Source organism: Oncorhynchus keta, chromosome 4, assembly GCF_023373465.1.
Source record: "Oncorhynchus keta strain PuntledgeMale-10-30-2019 chromosome 4, Oket_V2, whole genome shotgun sequence".
Lineage (NCBI taxonomy): Eukaryota > Metazoa > Chordata > Actinopteri > Salmoniformes > Salmonidae > Oncorhynchus > Oncorhynchus keta.
In genome coordinates this window covers 33,621,712-33,644,243 of record NC_068424.1, presented here as the reverse complement: position 1 = coordinate 33,644,243, position 22,532 = coordinate 33,621,712, and the positions used below count along the sequence as shown (strand labels likewise).

At 43.2% G+C, this 22,532-nt stretch overlaps 2 protein-coding genes across 6 annotated transcripts in view; one reads left to right on the top strand and one right to left on the bottom strand.

The window, feature by feature from the left end:
• Positions 1-2,083: 2,083 nt before the first annotated feature.
• nom1 (nucleolar protein with MIF4G domain 1) lies at positions 2,084-9,815 on the bottom strand. Its single transcript, XM_035760477.2, has 11 exons — positions 8,543-9,815; positions 8,207-8,319; positions 7,402-7,597; positions 6,452-6,775; positions 6,170-6,280; positions 5,638-5,808; positions 5,215-5,336; positions 4,976-5,108; positions 3,945-4,076; positions 3,592-3,701; positions 2,084-3,281 (listed from the first exon to the last, which is right to left on the bottom strand). The coding sequence occupies exons 1-11, from the start codon at positions 9,485-9,487 to the stop codon at positions 3,104-3,106; spliced, it is 2,535 nt and encodes an 844-aa protein (XP_035616370.1). The 5' UTR covers positions 9,488-9,815; the 3' UTR covers positions 2,084-3,103.
• Positions 9,816-9,916: 101 nt separating this feature from the next.
• Positions 9,917-22,532, top strand: part of lmbr1 (limb development membrane protein 1) — a 55,352-nt gene continuing 42,736 nt past the window's right edge. For 2 of the 5 annotated variants that reach the window (XM_052506392.1, XM_052506412.1), the window contains exons 1-4: positions 9,920-10,127; positions 19,568-19,640; positions 20,715-20,754; positions 22,134-22,273. In XM_052506392.1, the coding sequence (XP_052362352.1) occupies positions 10,065-10,127; positions 19,568-19,640; positions 20,715-20,754; positions 22,134-22,273 (316 nt within the window). In that variant the 5' untranslated portion in view covers positions 9,920-10,064. Of the gene's footprint in view, positions 10,128-19,567; positions 19,641-20,714; positions 20,755-22,133; positions 22,274-22,532 lie in introns of all 5 variants that reach the window. The other 3 variants (XM_035760487.2, XM_052506401.1, XM_052506404.1) reach the window with 3 other exon arrangements.

Below are 22,532 nucleotides of genomic sequence, written 5' to 3'. Positions count from 1 at the left end.
AAAAGAGAAGAATGTATCGGTTTAGCAATGTTACTGGGTCGTCAATAGTTAATAAAGCAAGAGAGGAATTTGTCGGTCAAGCATGTCACTGGGTCATCACTAGTTAATAAAGCAAAAGAGGAATTTGTCTGTCAAGCGATGTTTCTGAGTCGTCACTAGTTACTACAGCCACAAAGTCATAAACTCCACCTATTTCTACAATGTCTCTAATTAAAGTCTGTTTCTAAACCTAACCACACTGCTAACTTCTATCCACAAGAAGGTTATCATTAGTAACGCTAGCTGGTTACATACGGAGTAATAGACAAAAGTGTGAAACAGACAGACAGGTAATTTTGCTGGAAATTAATTGGCATATAATAACTTCACAGATATTTCCCATGCTTGTTCAATGAACCATAAACAATTAATGAACATACACCTATGGAACGGTCGTTAAGACACTAACAGCTTACAGACGGTAGGCAATTCATGAAAACTTAGGACACTAAAGAGGCATTTCTACTGACTCTGAAAAACACCAAAAGAAAGATGCCCAGGGTCCCTGCTCATCTCCGTGAACGTGCCTTAGGCATGCTGCAAGGAGGAATGAGGACTCCAGGGCAATAAATTGCAATGTCCGTACTGCGAGACGTCTAAGACAGCGCTACAGGGAGACAGGAAGGACAGCTGATTGTCCTCTCAGTAGCAGACCACGTGGAAAAACACCTGCACAGGATCAGTACATCCGAACATCACACCTGTGGGACAGGTAAAGGATGGCAACAACTGCGCCAGTTACACCAGGAACGCACAATCCCTCCATCAGTGCTCAGACTGGCTCAGACAGGCTGAGAGAGGCTCGAGTGAGGGCTTGTAGGCCTGTTGTAAGGCAGGTCCTCACCAGACATCACCGGCAACAACGTCGCCCATGGGCACAAACCCACTGTCGCTGGACCAGACAGGACTGGCAAAAAGTACTCTTCACTGACGAGTCGCAGTTTTGTCTCACTATGGGTGATGGTCGGATTCACATTTATAGTCGAGGGAATGAGTGTTACAGAGGCCTGTACTCTGGAGCGGGATCGATTTGGAGGTGGAGGTTCCGTCATGGTCTGGGGAGGTGTGTCACAGCATCATTGGACTGAGCTTGTTGTCATTGCAGGCAATCTCAACACTGTGCATTACAGGGAAGACATCCTCTTCCCTCGTGTGGTACCCTTCCTGCAGGCTCATCCTGACATGACCCTCCAGCATGACAATTCCACCAGCCACACTGCTCGTTTTGTGCGTGATTTCCTGCAAGACAGGAAAGTCAGTGTTCTGCCATGGCCAGCGAAGAGCCCGGATCTCAATCCCATTAAGCACGTCTGGGACCTGTTGGATCGGAGGGTGAGGGCTAGGGCCATTCCCCCAGAAATGTCCGGGAACTTGCAGGTGCCTTGGTGGAAGAGTGGGGTAACCTCTCACAGCAAGAACTGGCAAACCTGGTGCAGTCCATAAGGAGATGCACTGCAGTACTTAATGCAGCTGGTGCCCTACCAGATACCGACTGTTACTTTTGACCCTCCCTTTGTTCAGGGACACATTATTCCATTTCTGTTAGTCACATGTCTGAGGAACTTGTTCAGTTTATGTCTCAGTTGTTGAATCGTGTTATGTTCATACAAATATTTACACATGATAAGTTTGATGAAAATAAACGCAGTTGACAGTGAGAGGACGTTTCTTTTTTTGCTGAGTTTATATTACATTGGGCTTTTTAACCCCAATAGTTGCTAACTAGGAGTGGGATAATGTCAGGCTTTGATTGGATAGTAGACGGGAACTTTATGTTTCTCAAAGTTTGAGATGGGACACGTGGGGATAAAATGCATTTACTTTCAGAAATGCTTGGTAGCTCGCTATCCACCTGTTGGAGAGCTCTTCACTAGACACTAAATTGAAGAATACACACCGTAACTGGGAAGAACTGCCTGAAGTTGTCAAATAAGAAACCCTCGTTTTCATTTTCCATAGCAAAATATTTTACGGCAAATAAAGTTAATTAATGTACTGCCATGAAAAAAACTAATGCATTGAGACCCAGTTAACCAGATTAATCAACATGAAAAAAAAGGCTTATTATTGCCTCATGCACCGACATCAAATGTTTATAAACAGTTTGGAAACATTTTACTGGGTTAATCCTGTATTAATCTGTAAAATACATTTTAGTACACTACATACCATTGATGTATCTTAAAAACTGAAAACCATGAAATTTGTACAAAGGGGGCAGCAGGTAACTTAGCGGTTAGAGGCGAGCCAGCAACTGTTGGGTTGCCAGTTAGAATCCTGGGTCAGACTGGAAAAATCGGTTGGGAACTGCTCACAACTGGAGGGTTGTTGGTATCAAATCCTCAATGCCGTTACCTGCCTTTGTGCCCTTGAGCAAGGCACTTAAACAGCCCCCCCCCCCAAAAAAAAACGCTCTGTATGTGTAGGGATTGGGTTAAGAGCAGAAGGCAACTTTCGATTGGGCCTTGAGTGCAACTGACCAATAAAGTGATCCTAATCTTAAAATATACAGACAAAGGAAATATCCACCGTGAGTGACAGTGACTTCAATACATTAGAGTAACTGCACTCTGGAAATATTTTCCACTGACATGTTCATTAGCAGTGCCACTTGATGAAGCCCCTACTTCATTTGGATATTCAATGTCATCAGAAGTCATCTCTGTTGTTTACGAAACGGAGATCATTCAAATGAGGTCTGTCCTTATTTGGGGCAATCCTCACACAAACACAAAATGGTGAAATCTTTAAAGGAATAGTGCTACTTAGCCAGAGTCAGATGAACTCGTGGGTTACCATTTTTGTGTCTCCGTGCACAGTATGAAGGATGTTAGAGGTAGTTTCTCGAACCAATGCTAACGAGCGTTAGCGTAATGACTGGAAGTCTACAGGTACGCTAGCATGCCACATTGGCTCGCAAAACTACCTCTTAACCACCTTCATACTGCACGCAGAGACAAACATCTCTTGGGTGTGTTATCTGTAAAAAAAACAAGCATGTTCCCCCAACAGGGCTCTTTTGTTCTCCTGGTGTTCTCCCAGGGTATCAGTGTGTGTTTGTGTTTTACAGTTTGAGTTTAGTCTCTTTGGCCTCCATGGCCTTGGTGGCAACCTCGGCTCGCTCTAACAGAAGGTCTGCTTGCTCAGCTGGTCCCTGCGACTGGGCATTCTTCAGTAGGAAGTGACTGATGAACAGCTTCAAGCCCTCCCGCAGCATTCCTAGCTTGGGAATTCCCGAAATCCTGAGGAGACCGAACACAATGAAAGACATTGATACCAGACGTTTCACATAGTCAAACGTCAGCGGTGCGGTTTTACAGGATGTAAAAGTACAAGGAGGAGAGGTTTTCATGACTGGGAGAGAAGAGCAATCTGGCCCTGATAGAATTTCTTCTCAACAAATTATAGAATGATTCAGAAAATGTATATGTGATGAAAACACATGTTTATCATTGATATACCCTGGCCCGTATGCAAAATGTCATTAACGGAAACTGAGAAACTCAGTCTAAACTCAGTTTGGACTGGAATGTGATGTATTACGTCACTCACCTTCCAAATATGTTTGTAAGATCCTCCATCTCTGTGTCTTTTAACAGCTTAGTCAATACCTGACGCAGGAACTTGACTTTAGGCTTGTCCAACTCACCAAACTCTATCACCTACAAAGAGACAGAGCGAAAGTGGCACCAAAAGTTAATTCGAAGGTAAGTTAGCGAGCTGACATTTGTAGTGGCAGTTCAAAGAAACCAGAACCACGGATTTGTTTCTCCTGGCCCATAGACTACTTTCAAGGTCAGAAGAAAACCTAACATTAGGTTGTAAAATACTGAACTTCCCCTTTAACATTCATCAAATCACTTCCCTATGACCAGATTTCATCTCTATAACATGGTGTGTCAGACCTTGAGTATGGAGAGGGAGAGGCACTTTCTCCGGAGGAAGCGTGTGACCAGCTGGACCAGGTTGCTGAAGGTGCTGGTGGATAGGCTGGACAGGTCCTTGAATTTGTCCCACAGACTGAACTGAAATGTCATCTGGGGAAACATACAACAAGAGGATCTGTGGGACTACTGGGGGTTTGGAGGATATGGAAGAACTCCAGCAGCCCATCCTATTTCCCCTAATCAATTCAAAAGCCTGGGGCCGTCTCAGAGTACCAGTGCATGTGTAATCATGTTCATTAAAATGCAAGAGAGAAAAAAAAGGAACAGATCCCAGTTCAGCATACCTACTCTGAGACGCTTTATGAATACGGGCCCAGTATTACAATCCATGACCCAATTCCAACCACAGGAGGTTTCTGAAGGGAGAGCTACTCATAATAATGGCCGGAACATAGTGACTGGAATGGCATAAAACACCTGGAAACCATGCGTTTGATATATTTGATACCATTCCATGAACTCCGTTCTGGTCCTTACCACGTTCTCCCCAGTTAAAGGTGCCACCAACCTCCTGTGATTCCAACCCATTAAATACAGCAAGCAAACGCATAATCCTGTTCTAATCCGCTTGTGAACACCAAACATTTGCACCGCTTCAGATGAAAGCTCTTTAATGGGACAATGGTTATCACTATCATAGATGGGGTAGTAACCTAAAGGGAAGCTTAAGGGGAAGTGAGGGGTTATGACCATTGTCTACTTTCACAGCATGAAACGAAACATCAGAAAGGTGCGAGAGGGAGTAGAGACACTCCCTTGTTTTCCCCACACCCTTGAGGTGAACTGAGGGTCATAGTTGGGTGGCTATAGAGTGAATGTCCCAATCACAACGCTATGGAGCAATTAAGAACCATCAGAATGCCTGAGCAATCATTAAGCTCAGAGTAGGAGCCTGTCCATGTTATCTTACTCAGTATGATCTAAAAGGCTAAACTGATTGTGGATCAGCACTCTGAGAGGCTTTCTAATTACGGGCACTGTTCTCTTACCTGGAACCGCCTGTCGTGCTCACAGAACTTCTCTCCCAGTACAGCATAGAAGGCATTGAAGCTCTTCTCCTGGAGGCAGCAGTCCATCAGCACATGGACGATCTCCCTCTCCTGCTGGTCCTTCAGCCCCAGCCTGCGCACAGAAAATAACGTAGTGCCACATATTAAAACATGTGGCAGTGGCTAGCTTGGTATGCAAGCATTTCAATGTTGCAAAAGGGTAGGGAAACAAAACACACCGTATCAGCTTCTCAAAGGCATCGAGGTAATCCTCGCTGGTCATGATCACGCAGAATATATTTCTCCTGATGTCCGTGTTCATTCGCTGTTTCCGGGCCAGGTCTAAGACCTTGGCGCTGAACTGAGGAGACGGATGAAGGGAAATTGCCATTATGATCAGTAAAACACATTGAAAATGCTGTCCAGTTCAGAATGGCCACTCAAATGTTAATATGAAAGAGCTGCAGTAACGATTTAGTGGAGCAACAGGGGCCATATGTATAAAACAGCTCAGAGTGGTCGTGCTGATGTAGGATCAGGTCTGCCCCTGTCAATATAATCTTACTCATTTTGATCTAAAAGACTAAAATGATCCTAAACCAGCACGCCTACTCTGAGACACTTGATGCATACGGCCCCAGATCTTTTAGTTTTTTTTGTACCTTTCCTTCTGCAGTAGTCTGTTTTGAGGTCTTGTTGCCCTGGTCACCCATCATGGGGTGTCCGGACCACGATGAGCCCACGATCCACCAGCGGCCCACCTGCTCTGCAGCCAGGAGGTTTTCCAGGGAGACTCTCAGCTTCACATCACTGCCCCCCGAACTCTGGTGGATCTGAACTCAACAGTTACAACTCATTCACGTAACGCTCTGGGGTGAAGTTTTCCCTAAATAGAGCTCTAGAATCAATTTATCCTTACCCAATCTTCAATGTTAGTGGGGGAAATGCAAAACTGACCCAAAAATTAGTGTCTAGTGGCAACCCCACCTTACTTCTTCATGCTCCCCTAATCTGGGTGCTCAAACCTATCACATAAACTGCTAAGTGAGATTATAGCGCCCCCTGGCGGTGTAGCTAAAATATACCAGGGGAAACGTCAACAATGGAAGAATATTTCATGGCTGAGCAAAGAATGGTTTTGAGGATATGGTATGACAGTTGTAAAGGTGTAGGTCAAACAGATACGTAACCCACCAGAGTTCTCTGCAGCTTTCTGAGTCTCTCAACAGGCTCTGGGTCGTAGCCAGGGATCTTCCTCATATCGTTGTTCTTCAGAGCCAACATGGTCTCCAGCATGAAGCGCACCTAAAGATTGAGAAGATATTCAGAAGAGAGTTGGCTTGCTAATACATTTGACTTGCAAGTTGCTCTGGACAGGAGTCTCTGTCAAATGACCAAAATCAAAATGTAAAATGACCCTGTGCTTATAGACAGAGCGGGTGATGTTGAGAGTGGTGTTGCTGTGACAAACCGTACCCTATTTTCATCCTGGAACTTGGTGCCCACACCACTGGCCTTGCTCTGGGCCTCAGAGATGAGTTCTTTCAGCGCAAGGGCATCATCCTTCCGCAAGGCGAATCCTACGTTCTTCAGCACGAACAGGACCAGCTCAATGTCCTTCTCGGCGAAGGCCCCCAACAGCATTTTCAGGATGTCAAAGATGAGGAGGGCGTGCACCACCTGGAAGTTGTAGAGATGTGCCACCATGGCCACCAGGTTGTCACACTCCTTGCCTTCGCCGGGGCTCTTGTACAACTCAGCGAACATCCGCACCACCGTCTCCAAGAAATTAGCCCCCACCTGCAAAATGGTACAACATGTCAAAGGTCAGAAAATAGAGCAAAGAAGTCAATGGAACCCAGAATGCTGGTGGGCATGTGAATATGTGGCTATTTACTGATGGGTGGGGAGTAAACAAGACTGAAAGAGATAATGCTAATAGGAAGGTGTGAATTGCTACTTCCACATTCATCAAAAGGGGAGGAATTAGGTTATAAAGGAACTGGAGACAAGTCACACTGAGGACGTAAATCAAACAAACCACAAGCTAACGATATTTCACAGGTTAAATGGTTACTCCTTTTCTCACACCGACTGTTACAAAATACTATTTTCTTCTTTCCGTGCTCTTATCAGAAGAGCACACAGGGGTGAACTAAAGGTGAACTAAAGGTCACCAAGAGAGAACAGAGGTCTAGACATTTTTACCTGCTACCAATCCATTAGGATTCAACTGTCATTTATAGCTGATTGTGACTAACCCCCTCACTTATAAATTATGCCTATGTCCCAAAGAGCAACATATTCCCTATAGAGTGCTACTTTTGACCAGAGGCCTGCACTATATAGGGAATAGGGTGCCATTTGGGACACAGCTGTGTGTGTGCTGAATGACAGGTAATTGTGTTGATGTGGTTCGGACCTACCTCAAGCCCCACTGTGTGATGCAGGATGCTGACAAGCAGGACGTGTTCCATGAGCAGTCTGTCAGGCATCAGGGCTGGGGTGACACAGGCTGCCAGGAGGATCTCTGTCAGGGTGTCGTTCATGTCCTTCCGGCTGGAGCTCATGTACAGCTCTTCCAGCTGGCCACTGATGGACGCCATGTTGGCCTCACTGAGCCTACGGAGGAGAATGCAGCACAGGACAACAATGTTTGAACCAAGATGGACACCAGAACACAAGACTCGGGGTTGTATGTTTACATTTGACATTTTAGTCATTTAGCGGACGCTCTTACTCAGAGCGACTTACAGTAGCAACTGCATACATTTTCGTACTGGTCCCCTGTGGGAACCGAACCCTGGCATTGCAAGCTCCATGCTCTACCAACTGAGCTACACAGGCATCTCAGAGTAGGAGTGCTGATTTAGGATGAGTTTAGCCTTTTTGGTCGATTACACGGACAGGGGGGACCTGGAACCGTATCCACAAAGCAGCCCAGAGAAAGTGTGCTGATATAGGATCTGTCCATATAATAGTATTCATTATGATCTAAAAGCTCAATCTGATCTTAGATCAGCATTCCTACTCTAAGATGCTTTGTGGATACAGGTCCAGATCCTAGATCAGCACTCCTACTCTGAGACGCTTGATACATATGGACCTTGAGCACCCCTTGCACCAAAATATGAATTGAGACAAATCCAGTGTGACATCAGATAAAACAGTGCCACGGTACATTGATTAAGATGAAAGAGCATATAGTAGTCAAGATCATCACACCATTACCTGTTCACAAGTCCTTTGACTTGTCTCTTCAGTCTCTCCAACTCAGCTCTGCGCTTATCATCCCCGGTGTCCCGTAGGTGAGGGGGCACGTATTTTCCTGCTGACGGGACAGCCTATACATACAGAGTAGTGTTTCATTCTCAGTCTATACATCTAGGTCCGGTTTCCCAGACACAGATTAAATCTAATGCTGGACTAAAAAGTGTTTTCAGCAGAGATTCTCCACTGAGCTTGATTATTTTTTTTGTCCAGGACAAGGCTTAATCAATGTCTTGGGAAACAGGTCCTTAAATTTAGCTGAAATTCATAAATTAGATTCGAAATTGGGCAACTTACAGTGTCAGCTTTCGGCCCTGCAAGCGTTGAGTCTCCACTCTCAACTCCCTCATCCTTTACATTCTCTTCTTCCGAAGCTATTCCACCACTCTCATCCATCTCACTTTCGCCATCCTCATCCATTCCATCTTCTTCCTCCTCATCTATCTCATCTTCCTCGATGGTATCCAGGTCTCCATCTCTGCCTAGTTCACTGCCCTCCTCTTCTGAGTCATCTCCTTGTTCTTCCTCCTCTTCGCCGGACATTTCAGATTCACTGTCTTCCAATTTCCTTAATTTCTCTTTGGCAATGTCCATGTCATCATCACTGTCATGCATTATCCCCGAAGCTGCCGATCCAGCATCCAGCACCCCCAAAATGTAATCCAGTCCATCATCAGCGAATGACTGGGGAAGTTTTTGTTTGTTTTTCCTTTTGTTATACCCAAGAGATCTCTCCAACCTCTTAATTTCTCTGTCCTCAGCAATATTTGCTTCCAAAAGGGCTTTTTTTCTTGATTCCTCAAGTTTGTTTCTTTTCTTTTCTTTCTTAGAAGGTTTCTTAGGTCCTTTTTTCTCAGCCTTCTCTCCTGCGGCAGTCTCAACAGGAGTTGACTTGGGTTGTTGAGATACTGGCTCGTCTTTCTTTACTTTTCCATTAACCTTATTTGTTTGTTGTTTATCAGATAGGGTTGCAACTTCCTCACTGTCACCAGTGGATGCTTTGAGAGCCTTGTAGCCTTCATAGTGATTCTTAATTTTTGCCTTTTTCATCTTTCTTTGCTCCTTACGCATTTCTTTTCTATTTTTCTTCTTAACAAATCTCAAGCCACTGCCATCTTCCGTTTCTTCAGTTTCATCACAGCCTACCTTACTTTTTACAAAGTCGTTAACTGTCATCATATACTTTTGCAATTTACCAGTGTCTTTCTTTCCTTTCCTCTTTGCTTTCCCCTTGCCTTTCATCTCTGCAACAGATATAACTAACTATCGATAACTACCTAGCTATGCTATTATTATTACTTGGCGAAAGACACTGACTTTTATAGTTAAATTCCTTTCTGTGTCTCACCGACTTTAAAGCGTGGCAAGAAGCAAACAAGCTCGTTTATGACTATGAAGCAAGAAAAGCTTATTAATGAAGCAAAGAGGTACCAAAAAGGTTCAAATAAATAAAAATATAAAAACTACCAGTCGTTAGCTTGGAACACATGAAATAGATAAACAAAACTATCTTAAAACGTCAAATTATAGACACGTGTATATTCATGACCGCAGCCATTGTTGTTGACAATCGACCCAGGAAACACACCTACCGGGGGAAAAACAGCTTCCGGGTCATTATTTTTCGTCGAGGAATGATGATGTATTTATTTTGGGGCGTTTTTTGGGCGGTGGAAAATGAGCGGACTTCGGAACGGCAACAGTGAGCTTTGGTTGTTACCTGAGCTGTTTTTCTTTTGACCATAGACAGGTTTTTATGGACGTTAGTTGTACGACTAGTGTGTAGTGAGGCAATTTACTTGCATTTGCAATATGAAGAATGGAAGAAGACGATGTTACTATCAGAGAACAGAATTTCCACAGCCAAGTTCGAGAATACATTGTAAGTTCGCCTCGCTAGCTTGCTAACGTTTGATATGTGGCGATGCTGCTTACAGCTGACCGGTCAAAACTAGCTAAGCTAACTTTGGCTTGTTAGATAGCAAGTTCCACGTAACTAGCTAGCAGTGCCAATAGTCTAAGGTTACCCACAATGTAAACGGTTGACTATGCGTTCAAAATGTATAGTAGTAGTTAACTAGTTAGCTGGTTAGCTCGCTTTTTATTTTAGCTCCGCAACGATGGTTAGCCACGTTAAATCTCCAAGTTTTTAATTTTTTTATTTCACCTTTATTTAGCAAGGTAGGCTAGTTGAGAACAAGTTCTCATTTATAACTGCGACTTGGCCAAGATAAAGCAAAGCAGTGCGACACAAACAACAACACAGAGTTACAAATGGAACAGACAATACATACAGTCAATAACACAATAGATAAAAAAAGCCTATAGACTGTGCAAATGAAGTAGGATAAGGGAGGTAAGGAAATAAAATAGGTCACAGTGGCAAAATAATTACAATTTAGCAGTTAAACACTGGCGTGATAGATGTGCAGAAGATGAATGTGCAAGTTGAGATACTGGGGTGCATAGGAGCAAAACAATAATAATAATAACAGTATGGAGATGAGGTAGTTGGATGGGCTATTTACAGATGGGCTATTTACAGGTGCAGTGAGCTGCTCTAACAACTGGTGCTTAAAGTTAGTGAGGGAGATATTAGTCTCCAGCTTCATTGATTTTTGCACTAAGTTCCAGTCATTGGCAGCAGAGAACTGGAAGGAAAGGCGGCCAAAGGAGGAGTTGGCTTTGGGGGAGACCAGTGAAATATACCTGTTGGAGCGTGTGCTACGGGTGGGTGCTGCTATGGTGACCAGTGAGCTGAGATAAGGCGGGGCTTTACCTAGCAAAGACTTATAGATGGCCTGGAGCCATCTATAAGTCTGGCGACGAATATGAAGCGAGGGCCAGCCAACGAGACCATGCAGGTCACAGTGGTGGGTAGTATATGGGGCTTTGGTGACAAAATGGATGGCACTGTGATAGACTGCATCCAATTTGCTGAGTAGAGTGTTGGAGGCTATTTTGTAAATTACATGGCCGAAGTCAAGGATCAGTAGGATAGTCAGTTTTACGAGGGTGTGTTTGGCAGCATGAGTGAAGGATGCTTTGCTGTGAAATAGGAAGCCAATTCTATATTACATTTTGGATTGGAGATACTTAATGTGAGTCTGGAAAGAGAGTTTATACTCTAACCAGACACTTAAGTATTTGTAGATGTCCACATATTCTAAGTCAGGGCAGGTGCTGGTAGTGATCGGTTGAAGAGCATGCATTTAGTTTGACTTGCAGTTGGAGGCCATGGAAGGAGAGTTGTATGGCATTGAAGCTCATCTGGAGGTTAGTTAACACAGTGTCTAAAGAAGGGCCAGAAGTATACAGAATGGTATCGTCTGCGTAGAGGTGGATCAGAGAATCACCAGCAGCAAGAGCGACATCATTGATGTATACAGAGAAAAGAGTCGGCCCGAAAATTGAACCCTGTGGCACCCCCATAGAGACTGCCAGAGGTCCGGACAACAAGCCTTCCGATTTGACACACTGAACTCTGTCTGAGAAGTAGTTGGTGAACCAGGCGAGGCAGTCATTTGAGAAACCAAGGCTGTTGAGTCTGCCGATAAGAATGTGGTGATTGACAGAGTCGAAAGCCAGGTCGATGAATGGCCAGGTCGATGAATAGAGCTGCACAGTATTGTCTCTTATCGATGGAGGTTAAGTAAGTTAGCTAGTTAATTAACTTGTCATTGTTCAATATGATGGTAGCGGCTACCCAATTAGCTTTCCACATTGCTTGCCGTAATCCATTAGGATTATTATCTTGCTAGCTAAGAGCAGTAACAGTTAAACACACTAAACTGGTTCTGATAGAGCTGCCTCTTACATGTTGCTCTCTTGGGCGTAACATTGTTGTTCAACTCAAGCTCTCATCTGTCTCATATTCTAACTACATCTAGGATGTGTTAATACTTGGTTACCCAAACTCGGCCCTGCGGACCCCAGGAGATGCTAAATATTTGTTGTTGCCCTAGCACTACGCTTCTGATGCAAGTAATCAACTAATCATCAAGCATTGGTTATGTGAATCAGCTGTGAGTGTTAGGGCAAAAACTAAACGGGAACCCATTGGGGTCCCCAGGACCGAGTTTCGTAACAGCTGTCCTAATTATAACTTGTTTAGCCTACTTATGTCACTGGCGTCACACGTTTGACTTTCACGTGTATATGACTATAAAGTGTATTTGCAGCTAAACCAGGGTGTATAGGGTTTCTTGCACCAGACAGGCCAGAGCGTGTTATTGATATGTGTGAAGTAATAATGACATGAACTGCAGGATGGCACTTCAATGCCCCCTTACCTTCAGAGTCATTCCATGTCATTTCAGCAAGCCATGACACCCACTGTCTCAGATGGTTCTGAAATCAATTCTGCAGTTAGAAACAGATTAGTATTCCTGCAAAATTATCTTGTTAAAATTGTATTTGATCTCTGTAGAAATTAAGCTAATTGATTGTACCCAAATAGTCCCTTTACATTTTTAGGATAAATTTAAATAAATATAGTTCCCAACATCTGATTTGAACCAAACTTCTTTTTACTGTTGAGTAAAACGTGAAGAATCCAATAAAATTGTCAAAGCCACTCACAGAACCCATATACCCCACGCCAATCCCACCCTAACAACCAGTATACAGTAAACTGTAAGTTCTCTGTCTGACAAGTACTATCAAATCAAATGTTATTAGTCACATATACATGGTTAGCAGATGTTAACAGGAATTTTGCTAAATGCTTGAGCTTCTAGTTCTGACAGTGCAGTAATATCTAACAAGTAATGTAACAGTTTCACAACAACAACCTTATACACACAATTGTATAAGGGATGAATAAGAATATGTACAAATTAATATATGGAGGCGTGATGGCCGTGCAGCATAGGCAAGATGCAGTAGATGTGTATATAGTGTACTCTATACCATGAGATGAGTAATGTAGGGTATGTAATCATTATATAAAGTGGAATTTTTTTAAGTGACTAGTGATACATTTATTACATCCAATTATTAAAGTGGCTAGAGATTTGAGTCAGTATGTTGGCAGCAGCCACTCAATGTTAGTGATGGCTGTTTAACAGTCTGATAGCCTTGAGACAGAAGCTGTTTTTCAGTCTCTCGGTCCCAGTTTTGATGCACCTGTACTGACCTCGCCTTCTGGAAGGTAGTAGGGTGAACAGGCAGTGGCTCGGGTGGTTGTTGTCCTTGATCTTTTTGGCCTCCCTGTGACATCGGGTGATGTAGGTGTCCTGGAGGGCAGCTAGTTAGTCCCCGGTGATGTGTTGTGCAGACCTCAATACCCTCTGGAGAGCCTTACGTTTGTTGGCGGAGCAGTTGCCGTACCAGTTGGTGATACAGCCCCACAGGAGGCTCTCGATTGTGTATCTGTAAAAGTTTGACTTTTTTCGGTGAAAGCCACATTTCTTTAGCCTCTTGAGGTTGAAGAGGTGCTATTGCGCCTTCTTCACCACGCTGTTTGTGTGGGTGGACCATTTCAGTTTGTCCGTGATGTGTACGCCAAGGAACTTAAAACTTTCCACCTTCTCCACTACTGTCCTATCGATGTGGATAGGGGGGTGCTCCGTCTGCTGTTTCCTGAAAGCCACGATTATCTCCTTTGTTTTGTTGACGTTGAGTGTGAGGTTATTTAAATTCTTGATGCCACCCATCCCTTTAGCTGAATAATTGTCATCAACAACCACTGAATTACAGAGCGCCACATTCAAATAATATTACAAAAAATATTTATATTCATGAAATCACAAATGCAATATAGCAAAACACAGTTTAGCCTTTTGTTAATCCACCTGTCGTGTCAGATTTTTAAAATACGCTTTGCAGCAAAAGCAATCCAAGCGTTTGTAAGTTTATCGATCACTAGACAAAACATTATGAACACCTAGCACCAAAGTAGCTTGGTCACAAATCAGAAAAGCAATGAAATGAATCGCTTATGGATGTTTTCACTCACGAGACTCCCAGTTACACAATAAATGTTCATTTTGTTCCATAAAGATTATTTTTATATCCAAAATACCTCTGTTTGTTTGGCGCGTTATGTTCAGAAATCCACAGGCTCGAGCGGTCACGACAACGCAGACAGAAATTCCAAATAGTATCCGTAATGTCCACAGAAACATGTCAAATGCTTTTTATAATCAATCCTCAGGTTGTTTTTAAAATATTTAATCGATAATATATCAACCGGCACTGTCTCTTTTTCAGTAGGAGAGGGAGAGACGATGGCTGCCCAAGCTCTGTTGCACAAGCAAAACTCATGCGAACACCTGACGCAATGTTATCTTTCTCGCTCATTTTTCAAAATAACAGCCTGAAACTATGTCTAAAGACTGTTGACACCTTGAGGAAGCGATAGGGAAATGAATCTGGTTGATATCCCTTTAAATTGAGCGAAGGCAGGCTATGGAACACGGACATTTCAAAATAGAAGCCACATCCTGGTTTGATTTTCCTCAGGTTTTCACCTGCAATATCAGTTCTGTTATACTCACAGACGATAATTTTACAGTTTTGGAAACTTTAGTGTGTTCTATCCTAATCTGTCAATTATATGCATATTCTAGCATATGGGCCTGAGAAATAGGCCGTTTAATTTGGGAACGTTATTTTTCCAAAAATAAAAATAGTGCCCCCTAGCTGAAAGAGGTTAACTGACACCACACTCTGAGGGCACTCACCTCCTCCCTGTAGGCCATCTCATCGTTGTTGGTAATCAAGCTTGGTGGAGATGTTGTTTCCTACCTTCACCATCTGGGGTCGGCCCGTCAGGCAGTCCAGGACCCAGTTGCACAGGGCGGGGTCGAGACCCAGGAGGGTACTATGGTGTTAAATGCCGAGCTGAAGTCGATGAACAGCATTCTTACATAGGTATTCCACTTGTCCAGATGGGTTAGGGCAGTGTCATTGCGATTGCGTCGTCTGTGGGCCTATTGGGGTGGTAGGCAAATTGGAGTGGGTCTAGGTTATCAGGTAGGGTGGAGGTGATATGATCCTTCACTAGTTTCTCAAAGCACTTCATTGTGACTGAAATGAGTGCAACGAGGCGATAGTCGTTTAGCTCAGTTACCTTTGCTTTCTTGGAACAGGAACAATGGTGGCCCTCTTGAAGCATGTGGGCACAGCAGACTGGATAGGGATTGATTGTATATGTCCGTAAACACACCAGCCAGCTGGTCTGCGCATGCTCTGAGGATGCAGCTAGGGATACCATCTGGGCCAGCAGCCCTGCGAGGGTTAACACGTTTAAATGTTTTACTCATGTTGGCCACGGTGAAGGAGAGCCCACGGGTAGCACGGACCGTGTCAGTGGCACTGTATTGTCCTCAAAGCGAGCAAAAAGTTGTTTAATTTGTCTGGAAGCAAGATGTCGGTGTCTGAGATGGCGCTGGGTTTCTTTTTGTAATCTGTGATTGACTGTAGACCCTGCCACATACGTCTCGTGTTTTGAGCCTTTGCCTTGCGACTCTACTTCGTCTCTATAGTGACTCTTAGCTTGCTTGATTGTCTTGCGAAGGGAGTAGCTACACTGTTTGTATTCGGTCTTGTTTCCAGTCACCTTGCCATGATTAAAAGCGGTGGTTCGCGCTTTGTTTTGTACGCATGCTGCCATCTATGGAGCTGCGGCTTGGACTATACCATCTTCATCCTATGTAATGCTGTGAATCTGATTTTTTTTTTTTTGTTGAAGTTGAAGTTTCTTGCGTTATTTATATATTAAAGGGCTGTGAATGGTCAGGGACAAGGATTGTTAACCGTTAATCTGTAAACCGCCAGTTTTTTGTTTGAAAATTTACAGTTGAAGTCGGAAGTTTACATACACTTAGGTTGGAGTCATTAAAAATGGTTTTTCAACCCCTCCACACATTTCTTGTGAAACAACTATAGTTCTGGCAAGTCGTTTAGGACATCTACTTTGTGCATGACACAAGTCATTTTTCCAACAATTGTTTACAGACAGATTATTTCACTTATAATTCACTGTATCACAATTCCAGTGGGTCAGAAGTTTACATACACTAAGTTGACTGTGTCTTTAAACAGAAAACGATGTCATGGCTTTAGAAGCTTCTGATAGGCTAATTGACATCATTTGAGTCATTTGGTGGAGTACCTGTGGATATATTTCAAGGCCTACCTTCAAACTCAGTGCCTCTTTGCTTGACATCATGGGAAAATCAAAAGAAATCAAAGAAAACAGTTGTAGACCTCCAAAAGTCTGATTCATCCTTGGGAACAATTTCCAAACGCCTGAAGGTACCACGTTCATCTGTACAAACAATAGTACGCAAGTATGAACACCATGGGACCACGCAGCCGTCCTACCGCTCAGGAATAAGACGCGTTCTGTCTCCTTGAGATGAACATACTTTGTTGAGAAAAGTGCAAATCGATCCCAGAACAACAGCAAAGAACCTTGTGAAGATGCTGGAGGAAACAGGTACAAACGTATCTATATCCACAATAAAACGAGTCATATCGACATAACCTGAAAGGAATGCAAGGAAGAAGCCAGTGCTCCAAAACTGCCATAAAAAAAGCAAGACTACGGTTTGCAACTACACATGGGGACAAAGATTGTACTTTTTGGAGAAATGTCCTCTGGTCTGATGAAACAAAAAATAGAACTGTTTGGCCATAATGACCATCGTTATGTTTGGAGGAAAAGGGGGAGGCTTGCAAGCCGAAGAACACCATCCCAACCGTGAAGCACAGGGATGGCAGCATCGTTTTGTCGGAGTGCTTTGCTGCAGGAGGGACTAGTGCAATTCACAAAATAGATGGCATCATGAGGGAGGAAAAGTTTGGATGTATTGAAGCAACATCTCAAGTAGAGGTCGACCGATTATGATTTTTCAACGCCGATACCGATTATTGGAGGACCAAAAAAGCCGATACCGATTAATCAGACGATTTCAAAATAATAATAAAAAATGTAATAATGACAATTACAACAATGCTGAATGAACACTTATTTTAACTTAATATAATACATCAATAAAATAAATTTAGCCTCAAGTAAATAATGAAACATGTTCAATTTGGTTTAAATAATGCAAAAACAAAGTGTTGGAGAAGAAAGTAAAAGTGCAATATGTGCTATGTAAGCAAGCTAACGTTTCAGTTCCTTGCTCAGAACATGAGAACATATGAAAGCTGGTGGTTCCTTATAACACGAGTCTTCAATATTCCCAGGTAAGAAGTTTTAGGTTGTAGGAATTATAGGACTATTTCCCTCTATACCATTTGTATTTCATGAACCTTTGACTATTGGATGTTCTTATAGGCACTTTAGTATTGCCAGTGTAACAGTATAGCTTCCGCCCCTCTAGTTAGCACGCGCTAACTAGCTAGCCAGTTCACTTCGGTTGCACCAGCCTCATCTCGGGAGTTGATAGGCTTGAAGTCATAAACAGCGCAATGCTTGACGCACAACAAAGAGCTGCTGGCAAAACGCACGAAAGTGCTGTTTGAATGAATGTTTATGCGCCTGCTTCTACCTACCACCACTCAGTCAGATACTTTTATGCTCAGCCAGATTATATGCAACGCAGGACACGCTAGATAATATCTAGTAATATCATCAACCATGTGTAGTTAACTAGTGATTATGATTGATTGTTTTTTATAAGATAAGTTTAATGCTAGCTAGCAACTTACCTTGGCTTACTGCATTTGCGTAATAGGCAGTGGAGTGCCACGAGAGAGGCAGGTCGTTATTGCCCTGGACTAGTTAACTGTAAGGCTGCAAGATTAGATTCCCTGAGCTGACAAGGTGAAAATCTGTCGTTCTGCCCACCGTTCCTAGGCTGTCATTGAAAATAAGAATGTGTTCATAACTGACTTGCCTAGTTAAATAAAGGTATAAAAAATATATATTAAAATGCAAATCAATTTCTAACATTTTTGACATGCGTTTTTCTGGATTTTTTTTGTTCTTTTTCTGTCTCTCACTGTTCAAATAAACCTACCATTAAAATTATAGACTGGTCATTTCTTTGTCAGTGGGGAAACGTACAAATCAGCAGGGGATCAAATACTTTATTCCCTCACTGTATATGTATGCATGCATGTATGTGTGTGTATTATTATTACTATATTCTTTTGAGCTATTCTTTGTTTATGCATACTTTAGCCAGGTTGAATGTGTCTTGTCTGCCTGCACTCTTGCTGACTCTTGTCGTGTCGTGTAATGTGGAGACGGGAGATGGTGCTGATAGTGCTGCTGCTGCTGCAGAGGAGGATGATTCTAACGTTAGGCCTAGTTGCTGTCTGTCCCACTGTCCGAAGGGGAATGTGGGATATTTCTGTCAATGCTGGGTCTCTGAGGACCAGGGTTTGGGAATGGCACTCTGAAAATTTCATTCAGTCGTTGTTAGAACGCCTAATTCCAGATCATGCTGCATGTCGACTAATTAATGAATTAGCCTAGTTTGTGGCGTTCGTTCAAATTGGAAATGTTGGCCTATCTCTTGTCAAACTATGATGACTTATGGTTTAACCCAGTCTTAGGGCCTTTTTACATGAACAGTATATGTGAAGTAAGATCTGCCTTTGACATCAAATGCAACTATTCTGTTTACACAATTTGCTTTGGATGTGGTGTGGCCTGTAACCTGATTCATAAAGACTCTCAGACTAGGAGCGCTGACCTAGGATCAGTTTCAACTTTTGGATCATCATGAATAAGATCACAAGGGACCTGATCCGACATCGGCGCTCCTACTCTGAGACGTAGACTGGGCATGTATTCATTAAACAAGACAAGGTGCTGTTGAATAATGGTCAGCATCAGTGTCTGCACCCTCCCATCCAGCCTATTCGTTCCCTGTATGAGTGAATTACCTAGACTTGAGAGAGGCCTTTCCGGGGGGGGTGTCTTTCTGTAACCTGATCAAGGCTACATGCATGACTGGTATTCATCCAGGGAACGATCCCAACTTCCATCAATCATAGCTGTCCTAAGGAACTCACTCCATGTATACGGTACATGATGCCAATGATGCATATCCTAGCACACTAGCTGTCATAGACCACGTGTCGCCTGTTTATTATTTCCGTATAGTAAATGTAGTAGTACCATATCAGGTTCCCGAAATGGAGCCCCATGGGCCCTGGTCAAAAGTAGTGCACTCAGTAGGGAATAGGGAGCCATTTGGGATGGCGCCCATGTTTGTAGGGGAGGCTAATAAAGTGTGTCAAGTTGTGCTACGCGTTCACGTCAGCGCCATGCCGGACATTGTAAACCTTGATCATGTATGTACACTAGGGCAGTTTTCTAAGTGTTCATAATTGTTTTTTTGCTTGTCTTTTCAGATTTGTTTCCTACTGTTTGCGGTACTCTACATTGTGTCGTATTGCATCATCACCAGGTACAAGAGGAAAACAGGTTAGTAGTCATGTTCTGTTTTTATGGTGAATATTGTACTTAAAATAGCAAAATATGCGGTGGTAGCAACTTCACATCTATCAATAAAAAAAAATCTATGTAGTACTCGCACACTTAATACTTGCACACAAAGTCCCATTTGTTTCCACAGCAAATATTGCAAAGCTCTGTCTTTTTGTTCATGCTGTGTTTGCACAGACCCTCACATGTGTAAAGACTGTATATGACTATGTAACGTACATTAGACACCCCCTCATGGTAAATGAGTGACGAGGAGCTGACCTGTGTCTGACTGACAGAAAGACATATCCCCAACCCAAGCATATATTATACTATGAGACTTGTACCTGGTGAAAATGCATGTACATCTGATGCATTTCCCAGTAGTGGACAGCAAATGCAATCACCCTTTTGATATTCATTCGGAGGGAAGCAATTCTCTCATGATGAACGTATATGGCTTTCCATATTATGTTCCATACGATGCAAATAATGACCCCACACCCACATTGAAGTGTGTTGATATTATAGACAGATGGTCCATAATCATGCGTAAAAAGGGTCCTATAGCCAGCCTAACTGCAAATTGGGCAATATGTAGAATCAAAGAAGAATCACTCTAACGAGGCGTCGTGAAGCCTGTTCTACACTCGTTGTTCTTGGACAAATGTGGGATGCCTAGGTCGCCCTGGTTTCTCGAAGCTCCTTTTAAAAGTAGACCACGTCAAAGATCCTCTGGGGATTGTTGTGCCCACAAAAGTGAGGTTGTTCTTTTCTCTGCACCCAGTACAGTAGCTAAACTATCCAAAATGGCACCCTATTCCCTTACAGGCCCTGTGGACACGGGTCAAAAGTAGTGTACTATATAGAGAATATTAAGCCGTTTGGTACTGGTCCGTAGACTAGGACTGTAGGAAAAAGGGACTCCCTAAGTTTCACTGATGCATTAATTGTCGTACCATCTGGGATTTGAACCAGGCAACATGGGGTTTGTAGTCCCAAGATGCCCATTGGCTGTCTCTGTAAGGTTCACTTGCTGTACCTGCTGTGACTAAGTGGTTTCCCCTCCCTCAGATGACCAGGAGGATGAAGATGCTGTCGTCAACAGAATATCGTGAGTGGAACTACTTTCAATAAAGCGGTTGAGCAATAGCTTTACTTTTAGTATCTCAGTGTTTCCTGAACCGATCCTCGTGACCCTCATCCATTCCACATATTTGATTTCCAAGTAGCGCCTGATTCAACGAGCCAACCAATCAGCAAGTCCTGTTTTGATGAATCCGGTGTGCTAATGTTGGAATAGATCAGATATGTGGAACGGCTGAGGGTCAGGCAGTCAGGTTTTGGAGAAACAACAGCGTAGCCTGTCTCGGTTTGAATGGCTGATGTGACTTGTCACTCACGTTGCATCACCACTGCACGCAGGGCCTGACACAACTCTGGTAATAAAGCAATAACAATGGCCTTTACTTGGCCATACGTTTGCGGCCCCCTTTGTCATTTGTCCCCTCTGGTCCAGCTGACGGTGATATTGCAAGGGGAAACGGCTGAGCCAAGTAAATGGTTCAACATTTTAAATGAATTAGGTTCTCAAGCCATATATCAAAGCGGCGACCTTGCCCGCTTCCCGCGGAGAACCAGAGCAGATGGTGTGGTGTCGTCCTCTGGGCAGCAGAATCTGGCAACCTCCACGTGTAGGCTGCAGCCCAGGTCCCTGCTCGGCTGGGATGCCAGGTTGTCGGGGTGGAGAGGGTCATATTGACATTTAGCTCATAGATACTGAAGTGGCCATCCGCACCACTAGTATTTAACCTAAGTTGTCGACTGTGATGCGTCCCAAATGGATCCCTATTCCCTATGTAGTGCTGTGCACTACTTTTGACCAGGGTTTATAGGGCTCTGGTCAAAAGTAGTGCACTATATAGGGTATAGGGGGCCATTTGGGAGGCTACCTGGGACACTCAACAACTTCATTCCCTTATTGTTAATCCCTGTCACACTGTATACACCGGCAGAGTCGCTATTAATGCAACGTGTAATCTAATACTAATCCTTAAATGACAGTTGGCCTGCCTACAGTTATACTTGAGTAATACAATTTTGTCAAATGATTCATAGCCCGCTGCATGAATGTCGCCATTGTATGTATTTAAATACTACGATACATGTCATTTAACAATTCCTTAAACCTAGAATTCTTAATTACAAACAATTTAGTTATAGTTATAGTTTTAACCATGTTTTGAGGCTGTACAGTGTTTGTTTACAAACATTGGCGTAAAATTAACAACTCATTAGTTATATTCTTCAAGAATCAATGGGCATATATGAAAATTGCTAAAGCAAGTAAGGATTCTATTTTTAACAAAACTGATACCACAGCAAACTAGACTTTCTTACTAATTCCTCTCATTCACTCTGTGTGTGTGTGTGTGTGTGTGTGTGTGTGTGTGTGTGTGTGTGTGTGTGTGTGTGTGTGGCTCCTCCCCACAGACTGTACATGTGCACCTTCACCCTGGCCATGTCGGGTGGGGCTGTTCTCCTCCTGCCTTTCTCAATCATCAGCAATGAGATCCTGCTCTCCTTCCCCAGAAACTACTACATTCAGTGGCTCAATGGCTCCCTCATCCATGGTCAGTACTGTCATTCACATAGCATTCTACTATTTGTCTGCGTCCCAAATGGCACCCAATATAGTACACTACTTTTGACCCGGACCCATAGGGTTCTGGTCACAAATATTCCACTGTAGGGAATAGGGTGACATTTAGGACAGAGGTTCAATGTGGATTGACTTCCTTGTTTTGAGTGCTTTTTGCTCACTTAACCACATGTAACATAACAGAATCGCTCCTTTTATACATTGTGTAACAAAGATCTGTTTCCCACAGA

Excerpts from the sequence above, each read along its gene's own strand:
- nom1 (XM_035760477.2), bottom strand. The coding sequence starts at position 9,487 with ATGAAAGGCAAGGGGAAAGCAAAGAGGAAAGGAAAGAAAGACACTGGT. Across the intron at positions 6,776-7,401 it reads ATCACACAGTGGGGCTTGAG|GTGGGGGCTAATTTCTTGGA; the intron begins GTAGGTCCGAAC and ends ACCATTTTGCAG. Across the intron at positions 3,702-3,944 it reads TCTCCCTCTCCATACTCAAG|GTGATAGAGTTTGGTGAGTT; the intron begins GTCTGACACACC and ends GTCTCTTTGTAG.